The sequence below is a fragment of the Pseudopipra pipra genome, chromosome 22 (genome assembly GCF_036250125.1).
Source record: "Pseudopipra pipra isolate bDixPip1 chromosome 22, bDixPip1.hap1, whole genome shotgun sequence".
In the NCBI taxonomy this organism is placed as follows: Eukaryota; Metazoa; Chordata; class Aves; order Passeriformes; family Pipridae; genus Pseudopipra; species Pseudopipra pipra.
Genome location: NC_087570.1, coordinates 5,368,326 through 5,381,694, shown reverse-complemented (window position 1 = coordinate 5,381,694; position 13,369 = coordinate 5,368,326). Strand labels below are relative to the sequence as shown.

Here is a 13,369-nt window from a genome sequence, read left to right as displayed (position 1 = left end):
GGATGCTCCGCTCCAGCTCAGAATATTTTGCTCCTAAGAAACGACCCTCTGTGAGGTACAGAAATGATATTTGCCACATACGTCACTGCAGCTCAGCTGGATTTTACTCACAAGCTGGCACCTGTGTTGCTGTGCCCAGTCCCACCCAGGATCCAGTGCCACATTTCCTCCTCTGGGCTTCTCTGTTTACCACAACAACCCGAGGTTTATTGAACACGTGCAAGGTTCCTTAAGGTCCCCCACGGCCTGCAGGTTCCATGGTGAGCTCCATCAGCTGCACCCTGCACAGAAAATAACTACTAATAGAACAGATAACCTGATCATTTTTCCAAATTGCAATTTCCAAAGCTAATTCTTCCAAAATGGAAAAGGAGGAGCTCTGGGCACCCCCAGCCCACGCTGGCAGCAGCACAGGAGCAGTTCACATGGGGACAGAAGAGCCTTGGAAAACACCAGCTCAGTGGAGATCTGCTTCTCTTCCATATCCAATTATCCCACTGAACAGACAACAATATGCCACAGGAAAATGTCTGAAAGGGAGAGAAGAAACTCGGCTCAACTCATTACATCAACAGAACAGGCAGTTCATTATAGTGGGACTTCACTGCTCCAGAAATACCCTGGGCAAGAAATGGGGTTATTCACAACAATGTTCTTGGTAGCAAAGGATTCAGGAATGGGGAAGGGCTGAGGAAAGAACACTCAGATATTGTCCCTAATGAGATGTCAGCAGCTCCCAGTGGTAACGAGGGAGAACTCATTTGTTGTGTGTCAGAAGTCAGAGTTTCACTGGTACAAGGCAGAGACTCTGGGGAAAAAAACCCAGCAGATAAGGATTTTTGCATTTGCTTCCAGCACAGCACTGTGTCAGGGAGGGCTGGCAGAACCACAGGCTGGATCCATGGGGGTGTATGGATGGGATTATTCCCCAGCAGACAACAGCACTGAGATCAGCTCTGGAATGCTCCTGCCCTTCTGCTGCCTGGGCCGTGCAAGGCAGATGGAGTTTTGCAGGCCTCCCTTTGAAGCAATGCACTTAAGGTTTGGCATCACAGGCAGCAATTAAACATATTTCTGCCTTCTTTCAGATTACGTCTCCATCAGCTCTTGGCTGAAAGAGAATTTTGTTTGGTTGAGTTTTATTCTTCCTGAAAAAAAAAAAATTGAAAGGCACAGAAGAAAATGACCTAAATTGTGCAGAGAGAAAAAAATCCTACTCCAAAGGACTTAGAGGATATTTTGGGTGGTTTATCAAAAGTAAGGCTGAAGTATGGCTTAATAAATGTATAAATATCCTCGTAGAACAGAAATACCAACTCTGAAAGGACTCTAATCAGTCAGTGCTGGGCACAAATACAAGCTGAACTCAGATACAGACAGTACTACAGGAAATAATCTGGATATTTCACTTCTCAAGGTTAAATGAAGAGCATCCCTGAATCAGTGCACCCCAGGTAAGCCTGAAGCACTGCACATGATAGAGGAACCCACGAATGAAATTCAGGGAGTCTGTCAGTTAAAAACTCCAGCTGTAGGAAAATTCAATATATAAAAGAAACATATTGTGCAGATGACAGGATGGGAGTTTAATAATAAACACCATGTTTTATAGTCCTCATTTTCTGGTGTAATGTTGGTCCCCACAGAAGTCTGAAGTCCAGGGCTTCAGCTGGAGGGGTGTAGAGGCCCAGAGAAGTTGACTTTAGGTGGGGAGGAGATGAGCCTGGAGTTAACACCCTCTCACAGCTCCCTGTGCAGCCACAGACACTGGCACAGCAAGGGCAAAAAAAATGAACAGAAAGGGCAAAAAAAATGAACAGCACCTTCAGGATGGACAAGGGATTAGACCCAGCCAGCATGGGTTTAGGAGGGGCAGGTCCTGTCTGACCAACCTGATCTCTTTTTACGATCAGGTGACCCACCTGGTGGATGAGGGGAAGGCTGTGGATGTGGTCTATCTAGACTTCAGCAAGGCCTTTGACACTGTCTCCCATAATATACTCCTGGAAAAGCTGGTAGCCCATGGCTTGGACAAGTATACCCTCTCCTGGATTAGGAACTGGCTGGAGGGTCGGGCCCAGAGAGTGCTGGTGAATGGAGCTGCATCCAGCTGGCGGCCGGTCACCAGTGGTGTTCCCCAGGGATCAGTGTTGGGCCCAGTCCTGTTTAACATCTTTATAGATGATTTAGATGAGGGGATTGAGTGTATCATCAGCAAATTTGCTGATGACACTAAATTGGGAGGGAGTGTCGACCTGCTGGAAGGCAGGAGGGCTCTGCAGAGGGATCTGGATAGACTTGAGAGATGGGCTGATTCCAATGGGATGAAGTTCAATAAAGCCAAGTGCCGGGTCCTGCACTTTGGCCACAACAACCCCATGCAGCGCTACAGGCTGGGCACAGAGTGGCTGAAGAGCAGCCAGGCAGAAAGGGACCTGGGGGTACTAATTGACAGGAAGCTCAACATGAGCCAACAGTGTGCCCAGGTGGCCAAGAAGGCCAATGGGATCTTGTCCTGTATCAAAAATAGTGTGGCCAGCAGGAGCAGGGAAGTGATCCTACCCCTGTACTCTGCGTTGGTGAGGCCACACCTTGAGTATTGTGTTCAGTTCTGGGCCCCTCAGTTCAGAAAGGATATTGAGGTGCTGGAGCGGGTCCAGAGAAGAGCAACAAGGCTGGTGAAGGGACTGGAGCATAAGTCCTATGGGGAGAGGCTGAGGGAGCTGGGGTTGTTTAGCCTGGAGAAGAGGAGGCTCAGAGGTGACCTCATCACTGTCTATAACTACCTGAAGGGAAGTTCTAGCCAGGTGGGGGTTGGTCTCTTCTCTCAGGCACTCAGCAATAGGACAAGGGGGCACGGGCTTAAGCTCCGCCAGGGGAAATTTAAGTTGGATATCAGGAGAAAATTCTTTACAGAGAGAGTGATCAGGCATTGGAATGGGCTGCCCAGAGAGGTGGTGGATTCACCATCCCTGGAGATTTTTAAACGCAGATTGGACGTGGCACTGAGTGCCATGATCTAGTAAATGGACTGGATTTGGACCAAGGGTTGGACTCGATGATCTCGGAGGTCTTTTCCAACCCAATCGATTCTATGATTCTATGATTCTATGAAACCAAGCTGCTGGAGGCAAGGTGACCCAAAACTTAGCAGAGCAGTACAAAAAGGGGGGGTGGGAGCTATTTGCATTAGTACTTCATATCTGGAGATATATGAAATATTTCCAGAGCTGTCTAATCTCCAACAACTGCCTTCCCTTCTTCCAAGGCAGCTGCAAAGGAAGTCCCAAACCAAGCACGGCACAGGCTGAGCTCCCCCTGCCCCAGGGTGGCCCCTGCTCTGCCTCCCCGGGAATGAGGCAGGATTGTTCAGGTCCCTGGGCCACAAGGTGCTGTGCTGTGCTGTGCTGGGCTGTGCTGTGCTGTGCTGTGCTGTCACCTCCCCAGGGAGCTCATCCCTGCCCTGCTGAGGAGGCTCACACTGCCCGGGCCAGCCCTGGGGCCCTGGGGGAGCATCCGCGGGGTCACCGCCCCGAGGGGACCCGCAGCCTCTGAGCACTGACCTTGGCTCGATGTGAGCCAGACACCCCCAGGGAAAGGCTCAAAGGCTCCACTGCTCGCAGGGAAATGGGAACAGAACCCAGGGAAATGTTGCTCAGCAGCTCTGGTGCTGTTTTCTTCCCGGCTGTGTCTCGCAGGGAGCTCAGGTGTGATGTGCTCATGCCCTCCGTGTCCAGTTTTCTCCTGAGCATAAACAATCCTCTGTATGTCCTGCAGCCCTGAAAGAGTATTTACAATTAGCACTGGCATCAAAGACTGAAATAGCCCACTGGGTTTCCTAACTGGGATTTTGGGAGGGGATTCTGCCACCAGCAGTGGTGTTGTCTGCACCCTTCTGCCTCCTGGCAGCTGCCAGCAGTGGCACAGAGCTGAACAGCACCAAGGCAGTGGCTCCATCATGAGAGAGTGCTCCTCCTCACCTGCTTTTGAACACAGTCCTGTCCCAAAAAAGCCACAGCTCTGATAAAAAGGAGTAATTAGTGCTGCTTCATGTGACAGCGCAGACAGACGAATGAAGGCAGGGAGCTATTTAAAGAATATTTCAGAGGGTTCTCAGGCAGGGACACAGTGACAGTTCAGCACAATCCCAGCCCTCAGCACTCACCTGGAGCTGGATGGCAGTGAAGCCAAACAGGCTGTGACACTGCAAGAGGAGCCTGTTAAGCTGCTGCAGGCACTGAGGTGTGACAATGACAACAGTGGTTTTTCACTCACAGGTCAGATTTGTAATGCCTAAGGAACCTTCAGCTTTTCTGGGGCAAAAGAGCCATTTTTAGCCTATGTGAGATCAATCTTAATGCCCATAATTCAGCTGTTCCAAACCTGTTTGTTCTGTCTGCTGTTGGTTTTAAGGAACGTGGCTGGATTTATGCACTTGTGATGATGGCTGCCCATCACCCCCAGGGATTCCCTTACAGGGTTTTAAACTGAAGGAGAGTCCATTTAGAGTAAGTTTAAAGTTTTTTACAATGAGGGTGGGGAGGCCCTGGCACAGGTTGCCCAGAGAAGCTGTGGCTGCCCCATCCCTGGAAGTGTCCAAGGCCAGGTTGGACAGGGCTTGGAGCAACCTGGGCTGGTGGAAGGTGTCACTGCCCACAGCAAGGGGTGGGATAAAATGAGCTTTAAGGTCTTTCCAACCCAAACCATTCTGGGATTCTATGAGAAGTGACAAATCCCACATCCCTGGAGAAAGCATAAAATTCCTCCGTGTGCTGTTTTGAACATGATGTATGAAACAGGGACTATTTCTAGGAAGGAAAACAACCCTCCCACCTCAAGCCCTGCCCAAACATTTACCTTCCAACGGATGAGAGCAACCCTTGACATTCGGGGTGTTGTGTTGCTCAAGCTCTATTTTTAAGACCTCCTGGGCTGAAATAACAATAAATACTCCCATGGTGCAGTTTGCCACGTTAATTTATTGTTCTTTTTCCTTACACGGCAGACAGACAACAGAGCTTTCAGTCTTTCAGAGCAACGTTTAGAACCCAAACACCGACCGGGTCCTACCACATCTCCAAACAGTTTATTTTTAATAAACTTCTCAGTGTCAGCACTGTCACGAGAGCACTGCAGAGCTGCCAGTGTCGTCCTTGCAAATTCCTACATGCAGAACCTGAGCTTTTACCCCACCCTCTCCTCGGATTTTCACAAGAACTTGTGATTTTTAGACAAGGGCAAAATTCCACGTTTCATCAGCAGGCACGGGGGAGGTTAAAAATTTGCTGCAAAACTGTGAAATTCTACCTTGGGGAAAAAAAATGGCATATTTTCCTGAATTCACTGTGAATGAAATATCCTCATTGGTCCAGAGAAACGACACCATTTTGAACTGATTCCTTTTTTTTTTCTGCAAGAAAAATCAACTCCCTCACCCTCCCAAAAAAACCTGTGTTTGTTATTTGAGGAAAAATGATAAAATCTGGTGCAACCCTGGGTTGTTTCTTGGTGGATATTTTTCTGCCACAGCTCAGACTGTAATGGACCCTTCAAACAGACCAGAACAATATAAATCTGTGTGCTGTGGTCTCTTGGTTGAGTCACACATGTTATAAAAACATTTAAAAACGGAGCATTTACAACCAGGGACATAAAGACGTGCTTTTAAAATTGTAAATACATATTTACAGGCTCGTGTGACAGACCAGAATTTCTCTGAGAAAAAAATTGTTCCTATATCACAACAATGTCCACACTTCCCTCCTTGAGTTTGTCAGTTATTACAGTTAATACCACTCTAAAAAAAGCAGCAAAAATAAATTGCACAGAAGTGGCCCCTGGTAACCTCACTGGTATGCCTTGAAGGCACTGAACTCGCAGCATCCATGCCAGAATTCCCTACTTAATTTAACTGCCTGGAAGTTGAGGGGGTCTGAGGAGAAGGGGCTGTTTAAAGCAGGGTTTGGGCTGCATGGCAAGAAAACTCTTCCTCAGCAACAATCCTCAAGTGACCATGAAAATTTATACACTAAGTGTGGTCTTTGACAAGTCTGCACTGGGAAAATCAATCCCCATCAATCCCCATCAATCCATCAATCCCCAACTACTCTTCAAGTCAGAGTATATTGGAGCTGGGTTTTATTAGCACTGTATATTCATTTTCCAAGTGATCTGGATGCTGCCCAGGCACACAGGAAGAGAACTCCTGTTTGAAGGAACAGGGTTTACCATACTAATGTCACATGATGAGAGAAAGTGTGGAGAGAAAATAAAAAGATGATGAGCAAAACTGAAGTGAGGCAAACTGCTCAGAGAGCTGTCTGTGCACACCAGCTTCTGGGAGACACACATAAGGCCAGGAAACTTAATTTCTTGTGCTATTTGACCAATATTTACCAAGCTGCCTAGCAGATTTGGATACTCCCTTCCAGCTACTCAAAATGAATAATGAGAATCTCAGTGAAAAATTCCAGCCTTCGTTTGGAATTACTAAATCACAGATTTCAGGAGGAACTTATGGCTAGCAAAAACCTCCAAAGGGAACAAATCCTAGAGACTCTCCACTCCAGGAAGGGGACAGAGCAGCCAGCAGTGGCACGAGCATCCCAGTGCTCTCACAGTCTTGGACTGGAAGCATCACTTCCAGCGTGGAAGGGGATGTAGCTTTTTATGGCTCAACTAGTTCTCAGCATCTCAGCCTTCCCCCAGACCACAACTGCACTTAGAAAGCCTCCAAGGGGGGTTGAGTTATCCAAAAAATCTGCAGTGAGATAATACAAGGTCCTGAAGACCTTTTCTTTCCAACTCAACACATGCCTGAACCGTTTTTACGGTGAACAAACCCAATGTTTCTTCTTTAAAGCTTTTGTGTTCACTTTGAACAATTTGATTTTCATCAAAACTATACAAAAGTAACTGTTCTCAGCAATTTCATACATATATATTAATATCTGTCATATATATATATGAACATCCATATAAAATTGAGCCTTTTTTTGACTCTTCCAGGGTGGTGGGAAGGAGAATCAATTGGGCACTTGGTTTTTTTTTTAACTAACGTGTGCATACACAGATCTGTGCTTATCTGTGTGGAGTGCAAAGACAAGGATGGGAATAAACTGGCTGAAACAAGAGGGAAATAGGGCAGTCAACCCTCTTGGCCTTCTTAGTCCAAACCTGGATATTACATGGGCAGGGATCCTGGAAAAATGTGTCTTGGCTGGGAGGTGAAATGGGCAGAGACACCCCTGTGAGATGAAGCACCTGGGTGTGATTGTCACCATTTGGGGGCAAGAAACAGGTAACAGACTTTCTGCACTGCACTTCACCAGCTGATCCCTCTGTTTGTGGAATTTCTCTTTACTGGCTGCCAGCTGCCTTTGTGGATTCCCTCTGGACAGGAGCACTGAAACTCAACGTGCATTTGTAGAGTCCCAACAAACACAAGCCTCCTATTTAAGGACAAGGGATGTAATTAAGGACAAGTGTTGTACTTCAAGGCAAGTGTTGCCTGATACTGCACAGCAACACCTGTGTTTGTTACTCTCACTAAATAAATAAATCCTGACTCGAGCAAAAGCACCAGACTGGCAACAAAAGTAACAGCAGCTTTTGAGAAATGGATGCTTGTCCCTTTATGAACCTGGGCTGTCAGTGCATTCACTGAGATCATAGAACAGGTGGCCTTCCCAAAAAACATGGCTCCTGATGCACTTCAAACCCAACAGCAACACACCCATTAAAGCCAATGGAGTATCCACAGACTTCACCCGTGGAAACCTCAGCAAAACCCCCCACTCCCTTCAGTGGTGTTTTTGTGGGATGCCCTGTTCTTTACCCGTGAGGATGCAAAGTAGAAACTAAAATGCTGTAACAGTCTTTTCAGAATTTAATTGCATAGTATGTTAAACCCCTCTGTGCCCTCCCAGAAAAAGGAGATTCACCCAGACCCATCCACCCTCCAAACACAAGGACTTTGCCTGCAAATGCCTGACCATTCCCCCAGGCTGCTGCACTGGCTGTGGGGCTCCTGGTGCCAGGGCACCCCCAGATCCCCCTCTCCCAGCACCCACAGTTCACCACTCTCCAGAAAAGGCAGGATCTGCTCTGTGCTCTCTCCTTTGGAAGGAAGGATGAGATGACAGGAGTGCTTCCAGCAGAAGAAACCACTGTCCCTGTTGTCTGCTGAGGAACTGGTCCCACCTCACCCGAGGAAAAGCAGGAGAGGACAATGCTGGAGGATTCCTTCATCCCACCTTTTCCAGTCAGAAGTTCCTGAAAATACACAGAGAGTTGCATTTAATCAGAGATAGCTTTAAGATGAGCAGTCACAGTACCTGTCCCATCACACAGAGCTGAAGCAGGACAAGTCATTCAGTGAGTGCTGAGCAGGGAAGAGATGCCCAGGATTTAATTTTCCCACAGCTGTGCCAATTAGGGGTGTTAACATCTCATTAACCACCACTCCCACTATTCAGGAGGTAGTAAACTTCAGCATTTTACTAACTTTCCCCCTAAAAGGTTATTTTTTTTGTAACATATTTAAGAAAGAATAAATTTCAGGCTGCAGCATCTCGATTTTGCTGGTAGTCATTCTCACCTTTAGCTTTACACGTGTTAAGTATCGTGTTCCTTGGCTGTTACATCAGTATAAAGGAGATCATTATCTGCATGTTAATGGTGGGGAAATGAAGGAGCAGAAAACGGTGCCTTGTTAAAACCAACAGTAAATCGATTCAGCCTCACCAATAGACATTAATTTGCCCAAACCCGCAGAGCTTCATTACAAAGTTTATCTCACAACCCAACTGATGGTTTTGCATGTTATCACAGCACTGCAATTTGCATTGTAATGCTGCTCTTTGAGCTCCGGGCAGGCCACCAAAGCAGAAAGCACAACACACATCCCAGGTGTCCTTCTTTTCTTGGACGGAGTCAATACTCAGCCTAAAAGACCTCAAAGCACTTGGCCCACTACTAGGACCAAATACAAATACCATGATGGGCATAAACACCCTTCTTACAAAAATTCACACCATCTTCAAGCTCCCCAGGACCCAGAGGAGAAACCCCTCAGGTCTTAAAAGACCACAAACAAAAGAAAACCCTCCTTACACCTTCCATGGGGCTAAAGGGCTGACTATCCCAAAAAATCCTTTTAATCCAGAGTATGTAAGCACCCATTACTAGAGAATGTTCCTTGTGAGCAGCTGCAAGAGCAAGGACACTGAGGGTTTCCTGAGGCTTGGAATGTATCTGTGAAGTGCTCTGCACTCCTTGCCCACGGACACGTGGAACAGTTTGGGGACACGGGCCAGGTGAGCCCTGAGCATCCTCCCGGTGCTGTTCCCTGTTCCCTACCTGGTTCGGTTGGATGTGCCGAGGGCTCTATTCCTTGAAGCAGTGGGATGAGGTGCAGCCGGATTTCCTGCACTGCCTGGCGCTGGTGTTGTGTGAGGAGGAGGAGGAGGGACATCTAGAGGCCACCCGGAGCCTGTAACTGCACAGAGAGGCAGAAAAACTCACACACATGGACCAGAAACAGGCTTTAGGGCCCTACAGAGCCTTCGGTCGGCTATGAGAAAAGAAAACTACGTTCCACCCACACGGGAAGCACCAAGAGCCACTTCTGAAGGAAAGAGGGGATTTTTTGCCTAATTCTGAACTTTCCCCGTGAGTTTATTTAAGCAGGGAACAGACAATGTCAACTGGAAGCAACATCCAGCCTCCCCCCCCATCCCAGCCCCTCCAGCTGGGACAGACAAACCCCCAGTTATGTCAAGAACTAGAAGAGTCTGTTTTCTCAGGACAGTCCATATCAGGTTTTAAAAAGACATATTTATGGAAAAGCAATGATTTCACATGAGACTACCACCACATTTGGTCATTTTTGCCCAGGTCAGGGTCTGCAGAACACTTCTGACGTGACAAGGGCACGTGCAGGTCACTGCAGTGCCTTTACTGCAGAGAAGTTGTTTCACTTCAAGTTTTAAACTAACCCCAAGAATCTCAAAGTGAAAGTGAAAATCACAGATTTTAACTGCAAAATTTTAATTTTACACCCCTGTCAGCTGTGATTTCAAGGAGAAAGCCTGAAAACATGACTCAGAGCAAAGGAAGTTGGAAGGTTTCTACCCTACTCTAAACACACAATTTCAGTTCAAATGTAAACCCAAGCTAAACTTCCTTACACTGAAAGATTCCAAAAAACCCCCTATTTGTTTCTAAATTCAGCATCTTTTCCTATCATGCACACACTTGCCTGCTCCCCCTCACACCTGTGCACCCCCACAGGTAATTCCACACCTTCCTTCTCTAGGCAAATTCTTCCAAATTCCAACCAAACCCAACTACTTAAGTTTTTCCAAGGGAACATCTTTTGAAATGTAATTTTATTACATAGCAACATGTCTCAAAAAAGTTAAAAGCCAGGTTTTTCTCGAGGTTATTTTTAGAGTTGTATATAAACCCTTTAAAGGAGATGTCATTTAGTTTGTCCTCACACAGTGTAACTGCAAGTTAAGACATAAAGAAGTGCAGAATTTTCCATTACAACAGAAAACCAAAGCCACAGAAATTTTGAAAAGTGAGCAATTCAATTATTTCCAAATTAAAATTGGTGGTTAAAATCGTCTGCCAAAAGTTGTGTTATTGTTCTATGTAAATCACCCTCTCCAGCCTTTGTGAATTCAATCCTGAAGGATTCAGTGTGGAAGAACCAGAAAGTGGTAATGGGGAGGTCAACAAAGGCCAGATTTTTGTTGTCCCATATAAGGACTGTTACCAAGGGAAACAGCAGAATATCCAAAATAAGTTCAGTTTGTTTGGCTCCAGTTCTTTACTATAACTAGGAGAGAAATTTTAGTTTCTTTCTGTCAAGAATGTTTCCATGTCAGTAATGCTTTCTGTCAAAACATTCATTATCATTTGTAAAAGTTCCTCTATAATCAATAACGTCTGGGTTTTAGTGCAGGCAGTGAGGCAGTGCCTGGATCCTGGGGGAAACCTCAAGGAGAAAAATATTTAAAAAGCCTAAAATCCAAAGAGACAAAATATGTGGGAAAATCTACTCTGAATTTTCAAACGCACACCTCAATTAGACACAAGGAAGAAATTCCTCCCTGTGAGGGTGGGGAGGCCCTGGCACAGGTTGCCCAGAGAAGCTGTGGCTGCCCCTGGATCCCTGGAAGTGTCCAAGGCCAGGCTGGATGGGGCTTGGAGCAACCTGGGACAGTGGGAGGTGTCCCTGCCCGTGGCAAGGGGTGGGATAAAATGAGCTTTAAGGTCTTTCCAACCCAAACCATTCTGGGATTCTATGATCTTTCATCCCTAATTTCATCAAGCTTTAAAGCTAATAGATCATACCTTATTATTGGGAATTTGGGGATTAGAGGAACAAGATAAAAAGGGATTGTTTTTCTAAATAGGAAGTGGTTGAGTTCTTTATGGAGCTCTTCTTGCTGCCTTCCCATTCTGCTCCGAAACCACAGCTCTGCCAAAGCCATCAGGAATCAGTGCCCTCCTCTGTACCCTCATTAAACTGCAGGGGATTGATAACTCATGTAAGGAGCCTGTTGAAAGCAAAGCAGGAATGTCTGGATGAATTCAGACCAACTCGGGGTGCACAAGGTGAGCTCATCCCTGAGGGGGAGGGGAGCCAAAATCCCCTCCCCTGCATTGGGGACAGGGATTGAAAAGGTTATTTTTAGCCCTGTCACTCTGCACCTGCTTTCCCCATCTCAGCCCTGGGGTAACTGGAGCCAGGCAAAGAGAAGGGATTCTCAGCCACCTTGGGCAGTGAGGGCTCCCCTGGGAAGGGGCGAGGGCTGTGCCCCAACCCAGCCCAGCCCTGAGCACAGCCCTGGCCAACAGCACAGCACAGGCTGCCCCAGCCCTGCCAACACCACTGCTGGCAACAGGCCCGGCCAAAAAAACCCCAAAACTGAATAAAAAGAAGGAATAACGTCAGAAAACACACTCTGCTTGCAAGACAAAAAGGCCTAGAAAACAAATGTTAGGTGGCAAAAGTTTTCTCTGTGAACGAAGGACTTTTAAATCAGGATGAACAGTTCTGTAGATGTACCAGCTACTCCATAAATTAAAGCTAACCCAGAAGTTAAATGAGGCTAGTTTTTCACACATAGACAGGGCCTAAAGCTCTCTCTGAGAGCACACCTTTACTAAAGGAGATAAATCACCAAACTCACTGAGACCTGCTACAATAAAACTACACTAAATCCCAGCTCTTACAGTCTTCCTTCCTCGGATCTCAAAGTGTTTTGCAGTGTGAGTCAGTGCCATAATCCCATTTTTCAGTTCCAGAACTGAGTCAGACGGAAAGTGATTTGCCAAGGTCGCCCAGACAATCTGCAGCTCAGAGCAGAGCTGGGAACAAAGGTTTCCCCACCACCTGCTTTCCTGTTACCAGGTTAAACTGTCTCCTGAACACTCAAGTACTTGTCCAAACCAAATTCCAACTTTCATTCCCTTCCCAGGCCATGAGCAGCACACATGAGCTGCAAGGCCAGTAAAAATGCCAAATCCTGGCACACCCCCTTCCCTCAGACATTCCCAAAATACATTTGGTATTTTTTATGCTAATTACCTTGTCCTGTACCACACTTGTGCCATTAACATTCTGCCAGGTTTAGTCCTCTAGAAATGCCTGAGAAAAACAAGCCCTGTTATTTGTGGGAGTGAAGGCTGGAGAGAGCAGAGGTGGCCACTGGTCACACCAGGAAATCCAGCAAAGTCAGGGCAGTATTTGATAAAAATCAGGGCATTTAGGTTCACACTTTAACCTCAAATAGTGTGGGTTTTGGGGCAGAGCTTATCCTCCTACACTCCTAATCTACAAAACCCCCATGAACGTGGCCCAAAATTTCAGACACACACCCCCCAACATATCCAACAATGAACACGGCAGGGACAGATTCTATTCTTAAATAAAACAATATCTAAACTGACACAAATCATTGACTGCCTAGGACAAAAAGAAAAAAGATAGAAATGTGGATGTTTAAGCCTAAATTCTTGGCTTTGCAGAATTAGGCTGAGCAAATTCACAGGCCAGAAGGCAAGTGGGAAGGGTTTGGGGGGTGGAAAAATGCCATGTCTGGGCTTTCTGCTCTCAGTGAGGTTTAAACCATCGTGCTGCTGCCCTGACTGGCATGATCTCTCTGGCACTAACATATTGCTTAATGGGAAATTAAATACACAAAACAAGGGCTTGGGAAAACATTAAAAACATCAACCACCAGTGAACAGATTTTTAATTTTGTTTGTCTTGCTTTAGTGAAACAAAATATTTAGCAAGACAAAAAGGTTTGTGGATAGAATTTCGTTGAGGGGGATGTCTCCCTTTTCTATG

At 46.4% G+C, this 13,369-nt stretch overlaps 1 protein-coding gene across 2 annotated transcripts in view; it reads right to left on the bottom strand.

Annotated features, from left to right (window-relative positions):
* Nucleotides 1-4,959: 4,959 nt before the first annotated feature.
* Nucleotides 4,960-13,369, bottom strand: part of PRDM2 (PR/SET domain 2) — a 63,505-nt gene continuing 55,095 nt past the window's right edge. For both annotated transcript variants that reach the window (XM_064678637.1, XM_064678639.1), the window contains 2 exons: nucleotides 9,361-9,499; nucleotides 4,960-8,274 (listed from right to left, as the gene is read on the bottom strand). In XM_064678637.1, the coding sequence (XP_064534707.1) occupies nucleotides 9,388-9,499 (112 nt within the window). In that variant the 3' untranslated portion in view covers nucleotides 4,960-8,274; nucleotides 9,361-9,387. The remainder of the gene's footprint in view (nucleotides 8,275-9,360; nucleotides 9,500-13,369) is intronic.